Here is a 17,600-nt window from a genome sequence, read left to right as displayed (position 1 = left end):
GTTAGAGACTAAAACACGTGTGGATGGAAAAGAGAAATTTATTTTCCTTTAAATAACACTTCTGACCTCAGTACAATTGACTTAACCTCAAAATAGTAGTACTCATTTACTTTCCTAGAAAAGCTCAACTTATGGCAAAATCCACATGAATCCCACTTATTCTATTTGAATTAATTAGTTTTTCCCGAAACCAAAAGTGGCAAACAATTCCTCGCATTCCCCCAAAAAATCTTCTTAAAAATAAAATGCGTTCGACCTAAAACAGAAGGGACATAATCACATAACATAAATTAGGACAGAGGAAATAAACAAATTATCAGTTTCAAAATGAATAAAAGTAGCATAATACGACATGACAGAAGAGGTCCATTTGACCTAAGAGCTCAGTTGCAACCAATGTATTATGTATAGTTAAAATGTAACTCATGCTTAGGAGGAGAAAAAAGATAGTAGTACGAATTTATTATATTATTTAAAAATTAAACCTTTACAATAAATTGAGAGTATAAAAATCCTATTACATTGTTCCTCTATAATTATACTAATATGTTTGTCTTTGCACACGTTTTAATAGATGCATATACTGAAATCAAGGTCTTCTCCCTTGTGTTTTATTCTCCCACCTAACATTGCTTAAAAAAATCACAAGTGCACTTGTGGGGTGGCTGGTCAGCAAAAGACTCTTCAACTACATCTACAAAGTACTTTTTCAGGTCAATCTTTCTCAGCTGTAATATTATTCCTACTTGGCCACCCAATCCCCCGGTCATCAGAAGCTTCTTCTTTCTTTTTGTTTTCTATACCCCCTTTTATTCTCTTTTGTTTAACCACAATTTCTTCATCCTCTTCATTCAAATTCCCCATTCTTGAATTTGGTATCACATTTGCAAATGCTTGAATGGCTGCTAGCTTTGGAGTTTCCCTTTGGTTCGTCTTCTTTTTCCTTCTTTCTTGTTTATCCTTATTCTGTTCAGCAGATGATAAAATTACGATAGGAGAGATTCTAAAAGATGGTGATAACATCACTTCTAAAGAAGGGAATTTTGTGTTGGGGTTCTTTAGTCCTACAGGTTCTAGTAAAAGGTATCTTGGTATATGGTACGCTGATGTAACAGTACAGACAGTCGTTTGGGTTGCCAACAGACACAAGCCTGTCCCTGATAAAAATGGTACTTTTTTAATTGACCAAATTGGGAATTTGGTTGTTAAAAATGGACATGGAGATTCACTGTGGTGGAGTAATGTTACTATCGCGACCAAAAACTCTACGGCTTGTCTGTTGGACAATGGCAATCTTGTCATCCTTAACTATGACAGGAATGCTGCGAGGTTAAATAAGGAATTGTGGCAAAGCTTCTTACATCCTACAGACACCTTTTTACCAGAGATGAAAGTTTTCATGGAAAGACAAGGTAAAGAGCGTAAAGTTTTCAGTAGTTGGACAAATGAGAGTGATCCTTCACCTGGAAGATACTCATTGGGGGTTGATCCTCGTGGAGCACCTCAAATTGTTATCTGGGATGGACCGAATAGACGCTGGAGAAGTGGACATTTTGATGGAGTGGAATTCTCTGGTGTTCCTAATGTGACTAGATCTACATTATTTTCTGGTTTCAAAATTAACAACGAGGATGATACGTCGTACTTCACTTACACTGCTTCGGACACATCTTTTTTTGTGAGGTTCCAGATTACTGTGACTGGAAATGAGCTGCAACAGAGATGGGATGAAGACAAGGAGCAATGGAGCACGTTACAATCTAGGCCATCGGGTGGTTGTGACCTATATAACTTTTGTGGGAATTTTGCGGAATGTCATGAACAAGTATGCCTTTGTGTAAAAGGATTTGTACCACGTGTTGAGGAGCAATGGCATGCTGGGAACCGGACAGGAGGATGTATTAGGAGGACAGAATTGGAATGCAGGAAAAGTAGCATTGTTCAGAGGAATGATAGTGCAAAAGATGATGGATTCGTGGCTGTTCAGAGAGTTAAATTGCCTGATTATGCAGATATTATTGCAGATGCACAAAACACAGACGCGTGCAAAACCAAGTGCCTGAGCAATTGTTCCTGTAATGCTTATGCTTTTGTCAAAGGAATCAATTGCATGATATGGACTGAAGATTTAGTTGATATAGAGCAGTTTGAGGAAGGTGGGAACACTCTGTATGTTCGCCTTGATCCTTCTGAAGTTGGTAAGCAGAATATTTTGTTTGTGCAATTATACAAATTTAAATCCAAAGTAATTGTTTTTTAGTACAAAGACTCATTTCTTGTTTGTTTTCATTAGTAGCAAGATCAGCATTTTAAGCAGATACTTCTTTTCCTTCCTCGAGTTTGAGAGTTTGAAGAACGATTAGCCTTTCTAATTCTTGATTTTCTCCTTTGAATATCTCTTGAAACAGGTAAGAAAAACAGGACGATCGTAATTATTATAGTATCAGTTCTAGTAGCTCTAGCTTTGGTTGTTATGGCAGCTGTTTGGCTAGTATGTAGATACAGGGCCAGAAAACGAGGTAAATTTTGATGCAGCAATCTTCCTGACTTGGCTAGCTGCATTTGATATGTGTTCCATGTTGTACTTATAACTTCGACTTCCAATTTTCAGAATCCAAGAGGATCAATGAAATTCCCAAAAACCATCTAGTTAGGAGCGGAGAGTTCTCCGCAGACTTATCTGGGCCGGGCGACCTCAGTGTCGAAGGGCATCAAGGAAATGGTTCAGAATTAGCATTTTTCAGCTTCAGCATGGTGGCCAAAGCTACTGACGATTTTTCTCTTGCAAACAAGCTTGGGCAAGGGGGATTTGGCCCCGTTTTCAAGGTAATTTTTCAGTCTTAATGGATTATTCTTTTTCATTTAGGAAGTATACGGCCTTGTTTTGGACTAAAGATAATGTTTTTTAAATCTTTAGGGAAGGCTACCTTGTGGTCAGGAAGTTGCTGTAAAGAGGCTTTCACAAAAGTCCGGACAAGGTGATGAGGAATTCAAGAATGAGATCACTCTAATAGCAAAATTACAACACAGAAATCTTGTCAGGCTTTTGGGTTGCTGCATTGAAGGAGAAGAAAAAATTCTGCTTTATGAGTACATGCCCAACAAAAGCTTAGATACATTTCTATTTGGTAAGTTCAGGAAATTCTATCAAAAAAATTGCTTATGCTTCCTTATATTTACTATAGCAACACATCTCATTGAGATAGATCACTAACAATTATAATGGCTGTTAAACTTTGGCAGATCCTGCTAGGAAATCCCAGTTAGACTGGAGAAAACGCTTCAGCATTATCGAAGGGATTGCTCGAGGGCTACTATATCTCCATAGAGATTCAAGACTTAGGATAATCCATAGGGATCTAAAGGCTAGTAACATTTTGTTGGATGAAGAGATGAACCCAAAAATTTCAGACTTTGGCATGGCCAGAATATTTGGAGGAAACCAAAATGAAGCAAATACAAACAGAGTTGTAGGCACATAGTAAGTATCATTTTATTTTAAGTCTTTTAAGAGACTCTAATTTCCATTTTCTTGTTCCTGGAGCTAAATCCATTTCATCTCATACCTCGTTGCTAAACACAGTGGATATATGGCTCCTGAGTATGCAATGGAAGGCCTGTTCTCTGGCAAGTCTGATGTCTACAGCTTCGGAATACTATTGCTTGAGATTATATCTGGGCGTAGAAATACAAGCTTTCGGTCGGATGAGCATTCAGGCATTATTGGATATGTAAGCCTGAATAATTTTCTTCACTATTTCAATATTTTTAGTCCAGAACATGCTGTCCGAATAATGGGGCTAATTTTCTTGTGTAATTGAGCAATGACAGAGTGGTCATCTTTCTCATATTTTTCTGGTGGAAAATATTTCAGGCATGGGAGAAATGGGACGAAGGTAGACCAATGGACCTAGTAGATCGTTCAATATGGGATGGATGTCAGCATGATGAAGCATTGAGATGTATACACTTGGCAATGCTTTGTGTTCAGGACTTGGCTGTTCACAGGCCAAACATGTCTTCTGTAGTTTTGATGTTGGAAACTGACAATATGAGATTGCCCTTGCCTAGGCAACCCACTTATACCTCAATGAGAAGATCTGTTGATGCAGATATGTGGCATGGGAATCAGGATTTGCCATCCTCAAACAATGTCACAATCAGTGTACTAATAGGTAGATGATTGTTTAATGCTTGATCTTTCTTACATATCTGCTTCATTTGAAGAGAATAGGATCAAGTAATGTAACTTTTTTCAAGTTATACTTGGAAATATGTTCATAATTTTGTGTTAGCTAGGTATACTTTAGTAGACTGTGTACAGTAGATGGTTCAGCACTTTAAGCTGAAAGAGAGATAGATATGTTCAATCAGTATATATGTTCTTGAATTTTGAATATGCTCCCCAGTTACTCTTTTTTCTCCCCCTCCCCCAACCCCCAACTGCGGAAAGAGATTAGCGGTAATTCCTTACCCTATCCCCTCATGAATCGAACTCACAACCTACTGTTAGAGGTGGAGGTGCTCTATAATTGAGCAAGTCTCAGTTTTCCTACCAAGTTACTCAGAATGAAGTATTTCCATCAGTCTACAAACAAATATCCTTAATATTTAAGAAGCAGAATTACATGCTTTCTTCTCCTATCATTTGTCTAGAGCAACCACGGATCGTGTGTTTAACTTCCTTAATCATTTAAGTTTACGTGTATTGCAGAATTGTTTTCATTCTGAAACAGATTTTGGCCAGTTCTTTCATTTCAAGAAACCATATTGCAGTTTTTCTAAAGCCTGAGAAGTAATGTTAATTCTTGTTAGAAAAGCAATAGTTATTACCAGATTCTGCAGAAATGGAACTATATGTAGGCAGATTGGCTTGTGCTCCACTTGAAACCTATGTTGCTCGGACTCTTCGAAAATGTGGCCGGATACGTGTCGGATCCTCCAAAAGTAGTGCATTTTTTAAGGATCCGACACGGGTGCGGGTACATTTTGGAGAGTCAGCGCAACATAGCTTGAAACAGAAGGGGAAATGGTATTTATTTATTTGATTAATTATTGTTAATTTTTTTATGGTTGTGGATCATTAGTAGTTTTATGAAACTCAAATATGGAAGAAATCTTCAACTCTATGGGTGTTCATAAACTTATTTTCTTATATCAAATGGAATAACCTATTTTACCTTATAACTTTCTTGTAGAGCTATGCAAAGGTGAACTTTGCCAAATTCAAACTTCACCATCAAATTAAATATGGAGATGGGGAATCAAGGTAGCTCACTCGGTCGGCGGCTCAAACCTTCACCGTGTAGGTCGGAGTTTGATTCCTCATCTAGTAATTCACTTCCCTATATCCCAAAGAAAAGGAAAATAATATGGAAATGTAGATTTCCAATATTCTAAATTAGTAATGGATTGTAGATTCTAAATTAAGTATACTGGTGATCTTCCAAGCTTTTCACTTGTAGATTCCAAACAACTTATGCTCCTAGAACAATAAATAAGCACTAACATTAGCCTTTTTTATGATACATCAAACAAAAAGATATTGTTAAACTATACAATTCTAAGGAAATACATTTTGTCACCTCCTCTGAGGAAAAGAAATTAATTGGAGGACATACCTGAGAAACACTGGAGCTTTTTTTTGAACTCCTGGAGCACAGCTCTGATTGTTATTAGGTTGGCTAAAATGAACAAGAAATAACAGAAAATAGCATATCCAAAATGGGAGATATGCATTTTTCTGTTTCTGATGTTCAGATATGTGCTGCAAATGGTACCTTAACTCAATCCCAATAACTATCCATAAATCAAAGCCTTGTCTCAGCTTGGCCAAAAATTATTTTTGATAACCGAGAAATCCGCCAATTGTACACTCCACACGGTTTGATACTCGGTGGAAATGAGCATGTCCCTCTGCCCTTCTCCACGTAACGCTCGTCTCCACTTATTTCATACATCATGTGTTGTGCTCTTACAATTAGACCAATTACTCCAGGTAATTCAAGCATGTCAAAGGCAGAGTTGAGAATTACTGTATGAGAAGAGTAATAACCAATTTAACATGATCTTAGGCAAAGCGTGGGAAAGAGGCTCAACTGCTTCAAATAATGTGGCGGCCAAGGCTTCTGCACTTCAGCTTTGTTCAAAACAGCAAAACCCTAACTTCACCACAATCTTTCCCTAAAATTCAGAGAACCCATTTCATCTTACTGCTCAATTTTCCTCTTCCCCAGCAGAATATGACTCAATTGCTCTACATTGGTAAATGGGGTTTGTTTTATGCACTACTCTTAGCAATTTGTCACGTCTTGGTTTTGGTTTGATTGATCAAAATCAATAATTTTCCTAAAAATGACTGTATTATTACTTACAGCGTCAAACAACTTTTACAAATGAGTATATAATTTATTTTACATATATATATATATGAGTAATTACTTTTATCAAAAAAGATAATTATACTTTTATATTCCAAAAATAAACAAATTAAAATTGGTTGATTTTCAAACCCTAACCCGGCTATGTTTTTTTTTTTTAAAACTGGCAGAGGGTTCTATATTCTAGAATTGGTGTTTTGGGGACTAGATGAGCTATATGGGTCACCCTTTTTTCTTTTCTTTTTTTTCTTTTTAAGTTGCCGTTTTAAAGATAACATCTTTATTCCCAGATGTGGACTTTATTCTCAAGTCCAAAATAAGCTCAGGACAAAGTAAGACAAGTTATAGTGACCTCTATCCCAAGTTTTTCCCCTTATAGTCCCTCGCCCTCTTACCATATGCTTATGGCTAAATACAGGGAAAAGTTTAAATTTGACTTCAAATGCTCATTTTTATCTAAGGGGGATAGAAAACCAATCACAGTCCAAAATGTTCTGAATAGTTTTTTGGACATCCTGATAAACTTGATACTTCTTTTTTTATATAATAATATCAGTCTCCATGTTTGAATTACTTGGCGAATTCCAGCTATGTTCGTTCTTGTTTCGAGTCCCTATTTTTGGTATTTGATAATTGACCTATGACTCTCTCTTTTAAGTGTCCCTTGATGTTTGTTATTATAGAAGTCTATCATTTAAGAAAATGGGATTCTGTCAAGCTTGGAAAATACTTTTGATCTCTCTTCTTTCGTACTGTATCATTCAATCATATTATTGCAATGCCTCAGACGCCATTCTGCAATCACAAAAGCTCTTAGTAGGGGATACTTTAACCTCTGCTAGTCAGGTTTTTGAATTGGGATTCTTTAGTCCTGCCAATTCCAGTAAAAGGTACCTGGGGATATGGTTTAAGAATATCCCGCCTCGTAAAGTTGTGTGGGTTGCAAACAGGGAAAGTCCACTTAATGTTTCTGATTCCGCTGCAAGTCTATCGATTAGCAAAAATGGAAACTTGGTGATTCTTGATGGTGTACAGAATGTTATCTGGTCAAGCAATGTGTATGTCCCCACTAATAACACAGTTGAAGTTGTTCTCCTGGACAGTGGGAATTTGGTGCTTAAAGATAATATCTCAGGACAATGCTTCTTTGAGAGTTTCGATTATCCTTGTGATACTTTCTTGCCTGGAATGAAAATAGGGTTCAACAGGATAACTGGGGAGAGATGGCTCTTATCTTCTTGGCAAAAGGAAAGTGACCCCTCACCGGGAAATTTTTCTATTGGAATCTCGGATCAACTTCCTTCTCAGTTTTTCATATGGAACAAATCTACTCCCTACTACAGAACTGGGGAGTGGAATGGACTGAAGTTCATTGGTCTTCCCTATATTGATTCAGCAGCCTATATAGTTCAGTTTGTCTTTCAGCAAGATTTTCAACAGGGAACTGCATACTTCACCTTTCTTCCAAATACTTCATTTCTAACTTTCGTGGAACTTCAGTCAACCGGGTTTGTTCAAGTTGTTCAGTGGACCGATGGGGCTCCAGCTTGGGAAGTCTATGCTAAGATGGTGCATCCACCATGTGATATATATAACACTTGTGGACCTTCAGCAATCTGCAGCAAGAACAAATATCCAACTTGCAGCTGCTTAAGAGGGTTTGTGCCACGGTCTAGTGACGAGTGGAGCAGAGGGAACTGGACAGGTGGTTGTGTGAGGCAAACTAAATTACTATGTCAGCGAAAGGGAAATGGCACGTCTCCAGGGGTTGGACAGCAGGATGGTTTTTTGAAGTTTAGTGGGCTGAAACTGCCTGATCTTGCTGCTATTTTTCGCCTCGACAGTGCTAGTGAATGTGAAAGGCTGTGTTTGAACAATTGCTCTTGCACTGCTTATGCTTATGTGGCAGGAATTAGGTGTATGGTATGGTCTGGAGATCTTTTAGATATGCAGGATTACTCATATTCTGGGGAAGATCTTTTCCTTCGGCTTGCTTACTCAGAGTTAGGTAACTACTACATTTATTTGTTTTAAACTAACTTTTTATGATGTAATTTCATCTACTGCAGTAGCTTATTGAAATGTTGTTCAGTTTTTTCAGGTAAGCGGAAGCTTAAAAGAGCACTATTCATATGTGCTGCAGTATTGTCCAGTCTCTTTTTGGGGATTGCTTTATATTGTTTGCTCAAGAATAAGATTTATCAAACAGGTAATGATATATGTACTCCCAAAGTGAAGAAGAAAAAAATGCTTTTGACAAATGAAACAACCTTGATGGTTTTGTTGAAACAGCTATGCAATGAACGTCTAGCCTGATCTTTAATTTTTTGCTTCCTTTAACAGGACAAAAAGGAAAAGGAACCATAAGCTTTCGTATAGGTGATTCATGCAACATTTCAAAAGAATACGCACTGGAAAGTTTCTGGGTTGGCAATTTAAAGAAAGAAGATCCGATTGAGCTTCCACTGATTGAATTTGAGCTAATTGCAGCTGCAACAAACAACTTCAAAGTAGACAACAAACTTGGGGAAGGAGGATTTGGCCCTGTTTTCAAGGTAACTACACTTTTCCTCAAGCACTAAACCTAATATTGTGGTCAAATACACAAAAGTCCATCGCGGAACTTGCACTACAAGGGATTTTATTACTGAAATTATGTATTGTCCAACTTCTTTTACCCCTTTATTTTTTTTCTTTTGAGGGAGCTGGAGGGGTTTGTAAAGTAAGTTTTCTGATCATTTGACTTTTAATGGGCTGACCCTGCATAGGGAAAGCTAAAAGGTGGACAAGAAATAGCAGTGAAAAGACTTTCTAATCGAACAGGGCAAGGCATAGAGGAGTTCAAAAATGAAATCGTATTAATATCAAAACTCCAGCACAGGAATCTTGTACGACTCCTGGGATGCTGCATTGAAGGGGAAGAACTTCTTATAATTTATGAGTACATGCCAAACAGAAGCTTGGATAAATTTCTCTTTGGTATGGCTGCTCTTGTTTTCTCTCTTCTAGTTCTTTTCTCCATCTCGTAGAGTCAATTAGAAAATAAGTTTCCATCATGTTTAACATGTCCAAGGGGATCTTATAGGTGATACTTGTTTAACTCTTTGTACATTTAATGATCAGATACATCACAGAAAGAATTGCTAGATTGGCCTAAACGGTTCAACATCATTCAAGGTGTTGCTAGGGGGCTACTATATCTACATCGAGATTCCTGTCTGAACATTATACACCGGGATCTGAAAGTAAGCAATATCCTTTTGGATGAAGAGATGAATCCAAAAATTTCAGACTTTGGTTTAGCAAGAACGTTTCAGAAGCAGCAGCAGCTTGTGCATACTCACCGAGTAGCTGGAACATAGTAAGCGACCATATTGCTGTACTTCTCAATTGATAAGAGTTCAGAACCTCCAATGAACATGTAATCAAGAAGTAAAAATTATTGGTAGCCTCTCCTGCTACCTGTACAATCCAAATTTGCATCATAAAAATATCTGTTCTTTTGATTTACTTTTGAAAGTACTAATGTTTGCAGTGGATACATGTCTCCTGAATATGCTTTGAGGGGGGTATTCTCTGAGAAATCTGATGTCTTCAGCTTCGGAGTCTTGCTATTAGAAATCATAAGTGGCAAGAAGAATTCAAGTTTCCATTACGTGGAAGAGAATCTTAACCTCCTCAATTATGTTAGTACACATGCTGTCTTACTATTTGATCAACTTCACTCATTTTTATGTATTGAACCTCATGATAGTATGTACCAATATTGCAGGCATGGAAATTATGGAGTGAAGAAAGCGGATTAGACTTCATGGATGGGACGTTAATCAACTCATTTTCTCCAGAAGAGATAACGCGATGCTTACATGTTGGCCTTCTCTGTGTTCAAGAATGTCCTAGGGATCGTCCTACCATGGCAGCCATAATTCTCATGCTAAACAGTGAAATGAAATGCTCAACTCCTAAACAACCCACATTTAAGTTTGAAACATATTTGGATCTTGCCTGTTCAGCAAAAGATAATGACAAATGTTCTGTTAATGAGTTTAGTGCATCGTTGTCTCAAGGACGATAAAACATGTCAATGTACATTCTTAAATGTTGTTAGTCAAGTACAAAAATCCAGTCATTAGCCTCCTGATCATGTGTAGTATCCCTCATTGTAAATGAACCATTCCTGGGGATTTTTAGTTCTTTTCAAAACCCAATTTTCTACAGGGTCAATCTTGTACTGGTTAACATTACTTTTTAATAAAATGGCATTGTTTTATTCTTCAGCACCATTTAGTGTAAGTTCTACATTGCGTAATTATGCTAAACATAATACCAAACAGTAGTATCAAGCTTAATATCAAGGTAGCAGTCTCATGTCCTTGTTAAGATCCAATGTTAAGATACCCTTCATATTTTAGTCTCATGCACTTTAGCTAGGCTTATTTTAGTCTTTTCCTTATCATAAAACAGACGGAAAGGGCCAAATATACTAATGTACTTTCGAAAATGGTCTAAGAATACCCCTCGTTATACTATTGGGTTATCTATACCCCTACAGTCATACTTTGGGTTCAAATATACCTCTCATTTAAACGGAGGGACACGAATCATCGTCTTGTTGGCCAATTCTAAATATCTCCTAATTAATTAAAATATAAATTTCTAAAGCAATTTTTTTTGTAAAAACTGGAAAAAAATTGATTTTTTTAAACTAAAAACTGAAAAAAAATGAAAATATTTTTTTCCAAATTTTAGAAAAATATTGCTTTAAAAAAAACTGAAAAATAATTTCTAAAGCAATTTATTTTGTAAAAAATAATTTTAAAAAAAACTGAAAAGAAATTTTCTTAAGCAATGTTTTTGTAAAAACTGGAAAAAAATTCAGTTTTTAATTGCTTTAGAAATTTGCTTTTCAGTTTTTTTTTTCCAATTTTTACAAAAATATTGTTTTAGAAAATATTTTTCAGTTTTTTTTAAAGCAGTTTTTTTGTAAAAACTGAAGAATTTTTTTTTTCGTTTTTTTCATTTTTTAGTAAAAAAAATCAGTTTTTTCTAGTTTTTACAAAAAAAAAAAATTGCTTTAGAAAATTACTTTTTAATTACTTAGGAGATATTTAGAATTGGCCAACAAGACGATGACACGTGTCCCTCCGTTTAAATGAGGGGTATATTTGAACCCAAAGTATGACTGAAGGGGTATAGATAACTCAATAGTATAACAAAATATATTCTTAGACCATTTTCGAAAGTACAAGGATATATTTAGACATTTTGGCGTAAAACAAATCCCATTGTCAAACTTCAACTAATATTCTTTTTGCACAGAGGTTGGGGTAAGGGGTACTGCAGCAGATTTATAGACATTCCTTGTACATACTTCCAACTGCCAACTATAAAACATGACACTATTTGGTTCATGTGCAGAGCCATATGTTGGTACGACAGCTACATTTATTTATGTAATACAAAGAATGCCCAACTCATTTTCCTCTAGGATGAATTAATTAAGCTTGCTGCACCTTTTTTATTTTTGGTCCCCCTTACTTCATTTGTTTTCTTGTATTTAATGCTCCCTCCGTTACTTTTTCCCTGTTCAATATACAAAGAAATATTTTCTATGTTATCAATTTGGCAAATTAAGAGAGAATTATCTTTTTAAATTTTTTTACCCATATCAATACTTACTCCGGTCCATTTTAATTGATCTTTTGATTGTTTTTACACATATTAAGGATTTCAATTTTTTGCATTAATTAATAATGACATTTATCATATTAACCTTAATTTATTTATTAAAAATATAACAAATACTCCTAGGCTTTCAATTCCAATGACAAGTTTGGAATAAAGAAGTTAGTTTCTTTCAAATAATATCATGGACTATAAGAAAAAGGCCAAAAAGATAATTAAAGTGAATCAGAGGGAGTAATTAATAATTTCTCAAATTTATTGGAGTACTAGTAGTAAAATTTGGATTTCCAAAACATAGTAATTCACATAAATAAGGGTGAGTAGTAAAATAAACCCTTAATTAATATTTTAAAATGCATATTTGATAAGTAAAAATGAAGTGGAGGAGTAAAGTCTTGCATAGTAACAAAAAGAGAAGGTACTTTCGAATAAAGAAGGTGTAAAGCATTACTTTACTTTACTACTATATATTACTTTACTTTACTACTATCTAATAAGAGGGAAAGCAAGGAGCTCTCCCTCAACATGCCTGCCTCACAAAGAGGTATTTTTGAAATTACTGATTTTTCAGGCTGAGTTCGATATTCTCATTGGTCAAAAAAAAAATATAATTGGAAGTTAAAATTGTATTTGCACATAAATTTTATTTGAAAACTAGAAATTGAGTAATTATTATTTCAATTGAAATAATCCTAAAAAAGTGTTCAACATAACGGTTTGCCACCATCTCCATCACACCCACTGAACTATGCAACAATATTTTAACTTGCAGCACCATTAATTACTGAAAATTATTTGTTCACATTTTTATCTGATTTCCTAAAATATTAATATTTTTATACTGTTTTGTCTAGAAAACATATTTGTCATAAAAGATGGCAATCCGGATTATGCTCTTTCATTTTTAAGAATGGAATATAAATTTGATATATTTAAGTTAAAAGGTAAATATACAATAAAGGTTATTAGAATTTTAAAAAATATTTTAATCTTGTATACCATTTAAAAGAAAGGTAGAGAATGTGTAACAAAATATCAAAGCAACTTGGTATCCTCTTTTGACCAGATATAATTATATAGTAACCAAAGAATCCAAATTTCAAGTAAATCAAAAGCTAACTAAAATTTCAAGTAAATCAAAAGCTAACTACTTGAGAGAGAAAAACCAAGGAAAAGAAAAATAACACAAAATTCAAAATCCATAAAAAATCACAATCCAACCATTAAGAACACCAAAAAAGAAAGAATCCAAAAATCTAAATTTGAAGAAAATCAAAAGCTAACTAATGAGAAAGCTAAATCCAACCCGGCCCTCTTATAAACCTAACATCAAATAAAATCGCAAACTAACCATTTAATTCGGAAGAAAAAATCGAGAAAGTCACTTAACAAAAAAAATCACAGTCTAACAAATTAAACTAAAAAAGAAAAGAAATCTATAATAGGTTATAACATGCAATTTATCTATTTAGTATTGCACACATCAATCTTTTTAGCCTTTGCCTTCTAATTAATACGATGAATTAACACTATCTTTGAATTATGTGCTACATGTGACATTTGTACTAATTAAGAAATGCATCATTTTCGCAGTCTTTTGGTATTTTTGACAAAGGAAATTAGCATTCACTATGCAATACTAGACCATGCAACTTTGATTCAACAACAACAACAACAACAACCCAGTAGAATCTTACTAATGGGGTCTGGGAGGGTAGTGTGTACGTAGACCTTACCCCTACCCCAAAGGAGTAGAGAGGCTGTTTTCGAAAGACCCTCGGCTCAAAAAGACATTAATTATTGTTTAATACTGCTGATAGAAAACTACATTAATTACGTGACAAATATTTTAACCTATGTGGTAGCTTTCATGAACTTCCCTATGATCAAAAATACATTTTATTTTAGCTAAATTAATTTGGCAAAGGTAATTATGACTTTGAAAATCCAAGAAGGCAATAATTAGTATTTTTTCAGATTATCCTTTGAACCAATAAATGATCTACAAAATATGATGATATACAAAGACTAATTTAAAGAAGATATAAAGGATAACTTAGTTAAATAACGATTATATTAACGCTATTAAATGATTCTCTTAATGGGTGTATCAAAAACTTAGAAGCACTTATTTTGAACGATAGATAGTATCGTCTAAGAAACTATCCATAATTATTTTAATAACTTGATATTTTAAGTAAAATTTTATATTACACGTGCATATAAATTATGAAGAAAATTTACACACACTAATTAGCACAAACTAAGCATAGTGTTATTGGGCTCATGCTATGCATGGGCCATCCATTACTGGTATTTTACTATAGTTAAAGAGGGAATAAGCAGGCACCAAGTCAACATGCTTGCCTGGCATTGTAAGGGCATTTCGGTAACTTCAGCAAATAGAGCACTGTCATTGGTTAAGAAGTACAGTTATCATGCATTTTTATGTGACTTGACCAATTCGCCCTCCCATCTTTGGGTCAAGCTTTAATTTTCATTCCACGTGCTACATTTATCCTTTATGAAACATCCACTCATCTAACTATGTGGCCCCACAAGGATTTTACATTTCACACCTAGCTCTCCATTCTCATCTAAGGATCGCTAAAACTCTCAGTAAGAGTAAAAATATAGACACAAGTATACATTTCCATACGAGTAAGCATTGAGTCTGAAGCCAAAACAACAATTCTACCAGTTTTTACACCGAATAATTACACCGGAAAATAACATGCCTAGATATTACTCCCTCATGTCCGCTTTAATTAATTTTTTGGTTATTTTTACACATATTAAGAAATTATCTTTAAACATTAATTAATAATAAAATTGATCATATTAACCTTAATTTATTCATTAAAAATATAACAAATACTATTAATCTCTTTACTCCAAGGAAAACTTTTTAAAAAATAATTAATTCGTTCTTAATTTTTTTTTTAAAAAGGCCAAAAGATTTTGGAACAAATTTAACGCATGTTTAACTTCTACTACGTTATAGTTCAACTTTAGCCATTGTTTATTTTATATCTAATTATTTTAGCGGTCATTTGGATAATTTGATTTGACTGAAGTTAAAAGAAAAAAAGTTCTTGAAGTTGTATTTCATCTATATTTAACTTTAATAAAATTGAAGATCATAATTATTTTATTTGATATATTCTAAGAAGTATTTAAATATTTCACCTTATAAATTTTGGTAATAAAAGTTCAGTATTGAATATTGGTGGTTATGTATTAGCAAATATTGGATTTTAGTATTCAAATATTATTTATGGATGAGTGTAGAATAGTATTCTACTTCTAATATTAAGAAAGTTTTCTATTATTATTTATGGTAAGATTAGTGTTCTACTTCTAAATCTAATATAGTAGAATGCATATACAAATTGTGAGACCCACTTTTCCTTAAAAGTTGCATGTTTCATACTTGCATAAAATACAAATACTTTTTGGTAGCTAATTCATTCCAATCATAGAAACGGAAAAGGAAATTTTATTAGAATTCAATTAAATATTTAAATTTTATGCCATCAGGAACTAATAAATTTTTGAGTATGAATAGAAAATATGTTAAACCAATTGTTCAATATAAAAAATTGACAAGTTAAAGCGTAGCAGAATTAATTCACTAAATAAAAAATAATATTTGCATGGAAATATATTATATATGCTAAGCTGAAGTTTAACTACACCAGCAAATTAATAATTAATTTTAATATTCATCTAATTTTTTTAACATTATGAATTCATGAAGAAAGTAAATACGATATAACAATTTACAATTTAATTAATTACTGATGCTTTCAAACAGAAAAAAGTATTTTGTAGGACAACTCTTTCATTTGAAGGCATGTGCATACCTTTTTCTTCTAACAAAAGTATGATTAACTAAATAGAAGTTACTCTGAGATTTTATATTAATTTACAACTTTAAATTAGTTTTTAATTTAACTTTTACAATATTATGTCTAACATATTAAACCTTATACTATCATGAGTTTATTTATTTAAAATGCTAATATTTAAATTAATTACTAATTTAGTTATTAATTTAATTTATATTTGCTATTCATCCTAAATTCAATGGATCGGATCACTAGAATATTTGTGTTATGAAAAAAAATAACAATTAATAATATTTTAAGTTAGTTACTTTTTGAATTGCAATTGATATGTCTATTTTTATTCCTAGCACTTGAAACTGATTTGATTATTCTACGAAAATAAGAAATGATGCAAATTTGTGTTGATATTCCCTCAAAAAATCTATCTCACACACAATTATTATTTATAACTATCTTTAACATTATGCTCAAATTTTAAATATAATAACTTTATCTAAAATTTTAGCTAAAATATTCAATCCCCACTCAGTATATAATGTTTAATCTAGAGAAAGTTTAGACATAAAGAATATTTTAAGGAGCAATTATTCATTAGTTAATATAGGCAAAGCACACCTAAGCAGTTAAAGATTTTACAAAGGTTTTCCTTGATATTTGAGAACATTGATTAGAAATTTTAAAAAATATTATGCGGCTAGATAAAATTTTATAATATTAGATTCTTCTTCTTTCATCACAGTTTTAATTGTAATATTGGCCCCGCACGCAGTACATATTTTACTTTACTAGTATTACTAGTATTATTAATTCTACTATCTAATAAGAGGGAGTTAAGCACACAGTTGGACGAGATATCTGCTTGGGGTTGTAAGGATAATTTGGTCATTCCAGGTAAAACGAAACATTATGTAGGCTAAAAGGGAATATTACTGTAGCTGCTATATAAAATTTTGAGTACCTTCACTAAATTGACCTTTGTTTATGTCATAGCCTGTCACTACACACTTCTCACAAGTAGCTTTACTTTGTACTCTCCAATGTGGACCCCACGTCCCCTCCTACCTAAACCGTCTCTCAACTTTGCATTTTCCAACCATTCATCATTATTTACTAATTGCATATACCTATATTAATCTTTTAGCTTCTTGTTACGTAATTAGTATACAGTGAATTACCACTATATATAAATTATGTGACTAACTTTTTGAAAAAGTTTATAAATTATTTTTAAAAAAAATTATCAAGTTTTTTGTTAAATAACCACAAGTGGCGTAAATATTTCAATAGAAAAAGAAAATTGCGTTCTACTTAATCAAATTAAATTTATAATTAACCTGTTTGCTGATAAAAATAATAAGAGAACATTTAGTTACTTCTAATTTTATTATGTCATTATGCAAAATTAAATTACTTCTCTCTGGTAAAATTTACCATTGCACAATAGCTTAGATTCAATAAAGACTTAATAACTTAAAAATACTTGGAAATATAATCATACTAAACTTAAAAATACTTGGAAATATAATCATACTAATTATTTTTTCAAATAAGTTCAACACTAAACTATAATGAAGAAAACTGTATTATACTCTATAAAATGCATGTAAAATGAGACTAAAAATTTGACAAGGATCAACTTATTAATTTATTAATTTCAAATATTTGATTTATAAATTTTATTTTA

At 33.1% G+C, this 17,600-nt stretch overlaps 2 protein-coding genes across 4 annotated transcripts; both read left to right on the top strand.

Annotated features, from left to right (window-relative positions):
* Window positions 1-640: 640 nt before the first annotated feature.
* Window positions 641-4,397, top strand: LOC107830114 (G-type lectin S-receptor-like serine/threonine-protein kinase B120). The gene is made up of 7 exons (XM_016657596.2): window positions 641-2,198; window positions 2,409-2,519; window positions 2,612-2,826; window positions 2,918-3,128; window positions 3,244-3,481; window positions 3,584-3,731; window positions 3,875-4,397. The coding sequence occupies exons 1-7, from the start codon at window positions 899-901 to the stop codon at window positions 4,181-4,183; spliced, it is 2,532 nt and encodes an 843-aa protein (XP_016513082.2). The 5' UTR covers window positions 641-898; the 3' UTR covers window positions 4,184-4,397.
* A 126-nt stretch (window positions 4,398-4,523) lies between these two features.
* Window positions 4,524-10,660, top strand: LOC142171605 (G-type lectin S-receptor-like serine/threonine-protein kinase At1g61500). 3 transcript variants are annotated; one of them, XM_075234804.1, is made up of 7 exons: window positions 4,524-8,388; window positions 8,482-8,589; window positions 8,724-8,935; window positions 9,149-9,359; window positions 9,504-9,741; window positions 9,916-10,066; window positions 10,153-10,660. In XM_075234804.1, exons 1-7 carry the CDS (start codon window positions 7,083-7,085, stop codon window positions 10,453-10,455), a joined length of 2,529 nt encoding a protein of 842 aa, XP_075090905.1. In that variant the 5' UTR covers window positions 4,524-7,082; the 3' UTR covers window positions 10,456-10,660. The 3 variants fall into 3 exon arrangements, 2 of the variants coding, with proteins under 2 accessions (XP_075090905.1, XP_075090904.1); XM_075234803.1 differs by having other exon boundaries at window positions 8,473-8,589; XR_012701402.1 differs by lacking the exon at window positions 10,153-10,660 and having other exon boundaries at window positions 8,473-8,589; window positions 9,504-9,801; window positions 9,916-10,048.
* Window positions 10,661-17,600: the final 6,940 nt, after the last annotated feature.

Source organism: Nicotiana tabacum, chromosome 17 (assembly GCF_000715075.1).
Source record: "Nicotiana tabacum cultivar K326 chromosome 17, ASM71507v2, whole genome shotgun sequence".
Taxonomy (NCBI): Eukaryota; Viridiplantae; Streptophyta; class Magnoliopsida; order Solanales; family Solanaceae; genus Nicotiana; species Nicotiana tabacum.
The sequence above is the reverse complement of the archived record's forward strand: the minus strand, read 5'-3'. Positions and strand labels throughout refer to the sequence as shown.

Bases quoted from the DNA above. Each gene is read 5' to 3' on its own strand.
- LOC107830114 (XM_016657596.2), top strand. From the start codon at position 899: ATGGCTGCTAGCTTTGGAGTTTCCCTTTGGTTCGTCTTCTTTTTCCTT. The intron at 3,129-3,243 runs GTAAGTTCAGGA...AAACTTTGGCAG, and splicing joins CTTAGATACATTTCTATTTG to ATCCTGCTAGGAAATCCCAG. The intron at 3,482-3,583 runs GTAAGTATCATT...TGCTAAACACAG, and splicing joins AACAGAGTTGTAGGCACATA to TGGATATATGGCTCCTGAGT.
- LOC142171605 (XM_075234803.1), top strand. From the start codon at position 7,083: ATGGGATTCTGTCAAGCTTGGAAAATACTTTTGATCTCTCTTCTTTCG. The intron at 8,389-8,472 runs GTAACTACTACA...AATGTTGTTCAG, and splicing joins GCTTGCTTACTCAGAGTTAG to TTTTTTCAGGTAAGCGGAAG. The intron at 9,360-9,503 runs GTATGGCTGCTC...TTTAATGATCAG, and splicing joins CTTGGATAAATTTCTCTTTG to ATACATCACAGAAAGAATTG.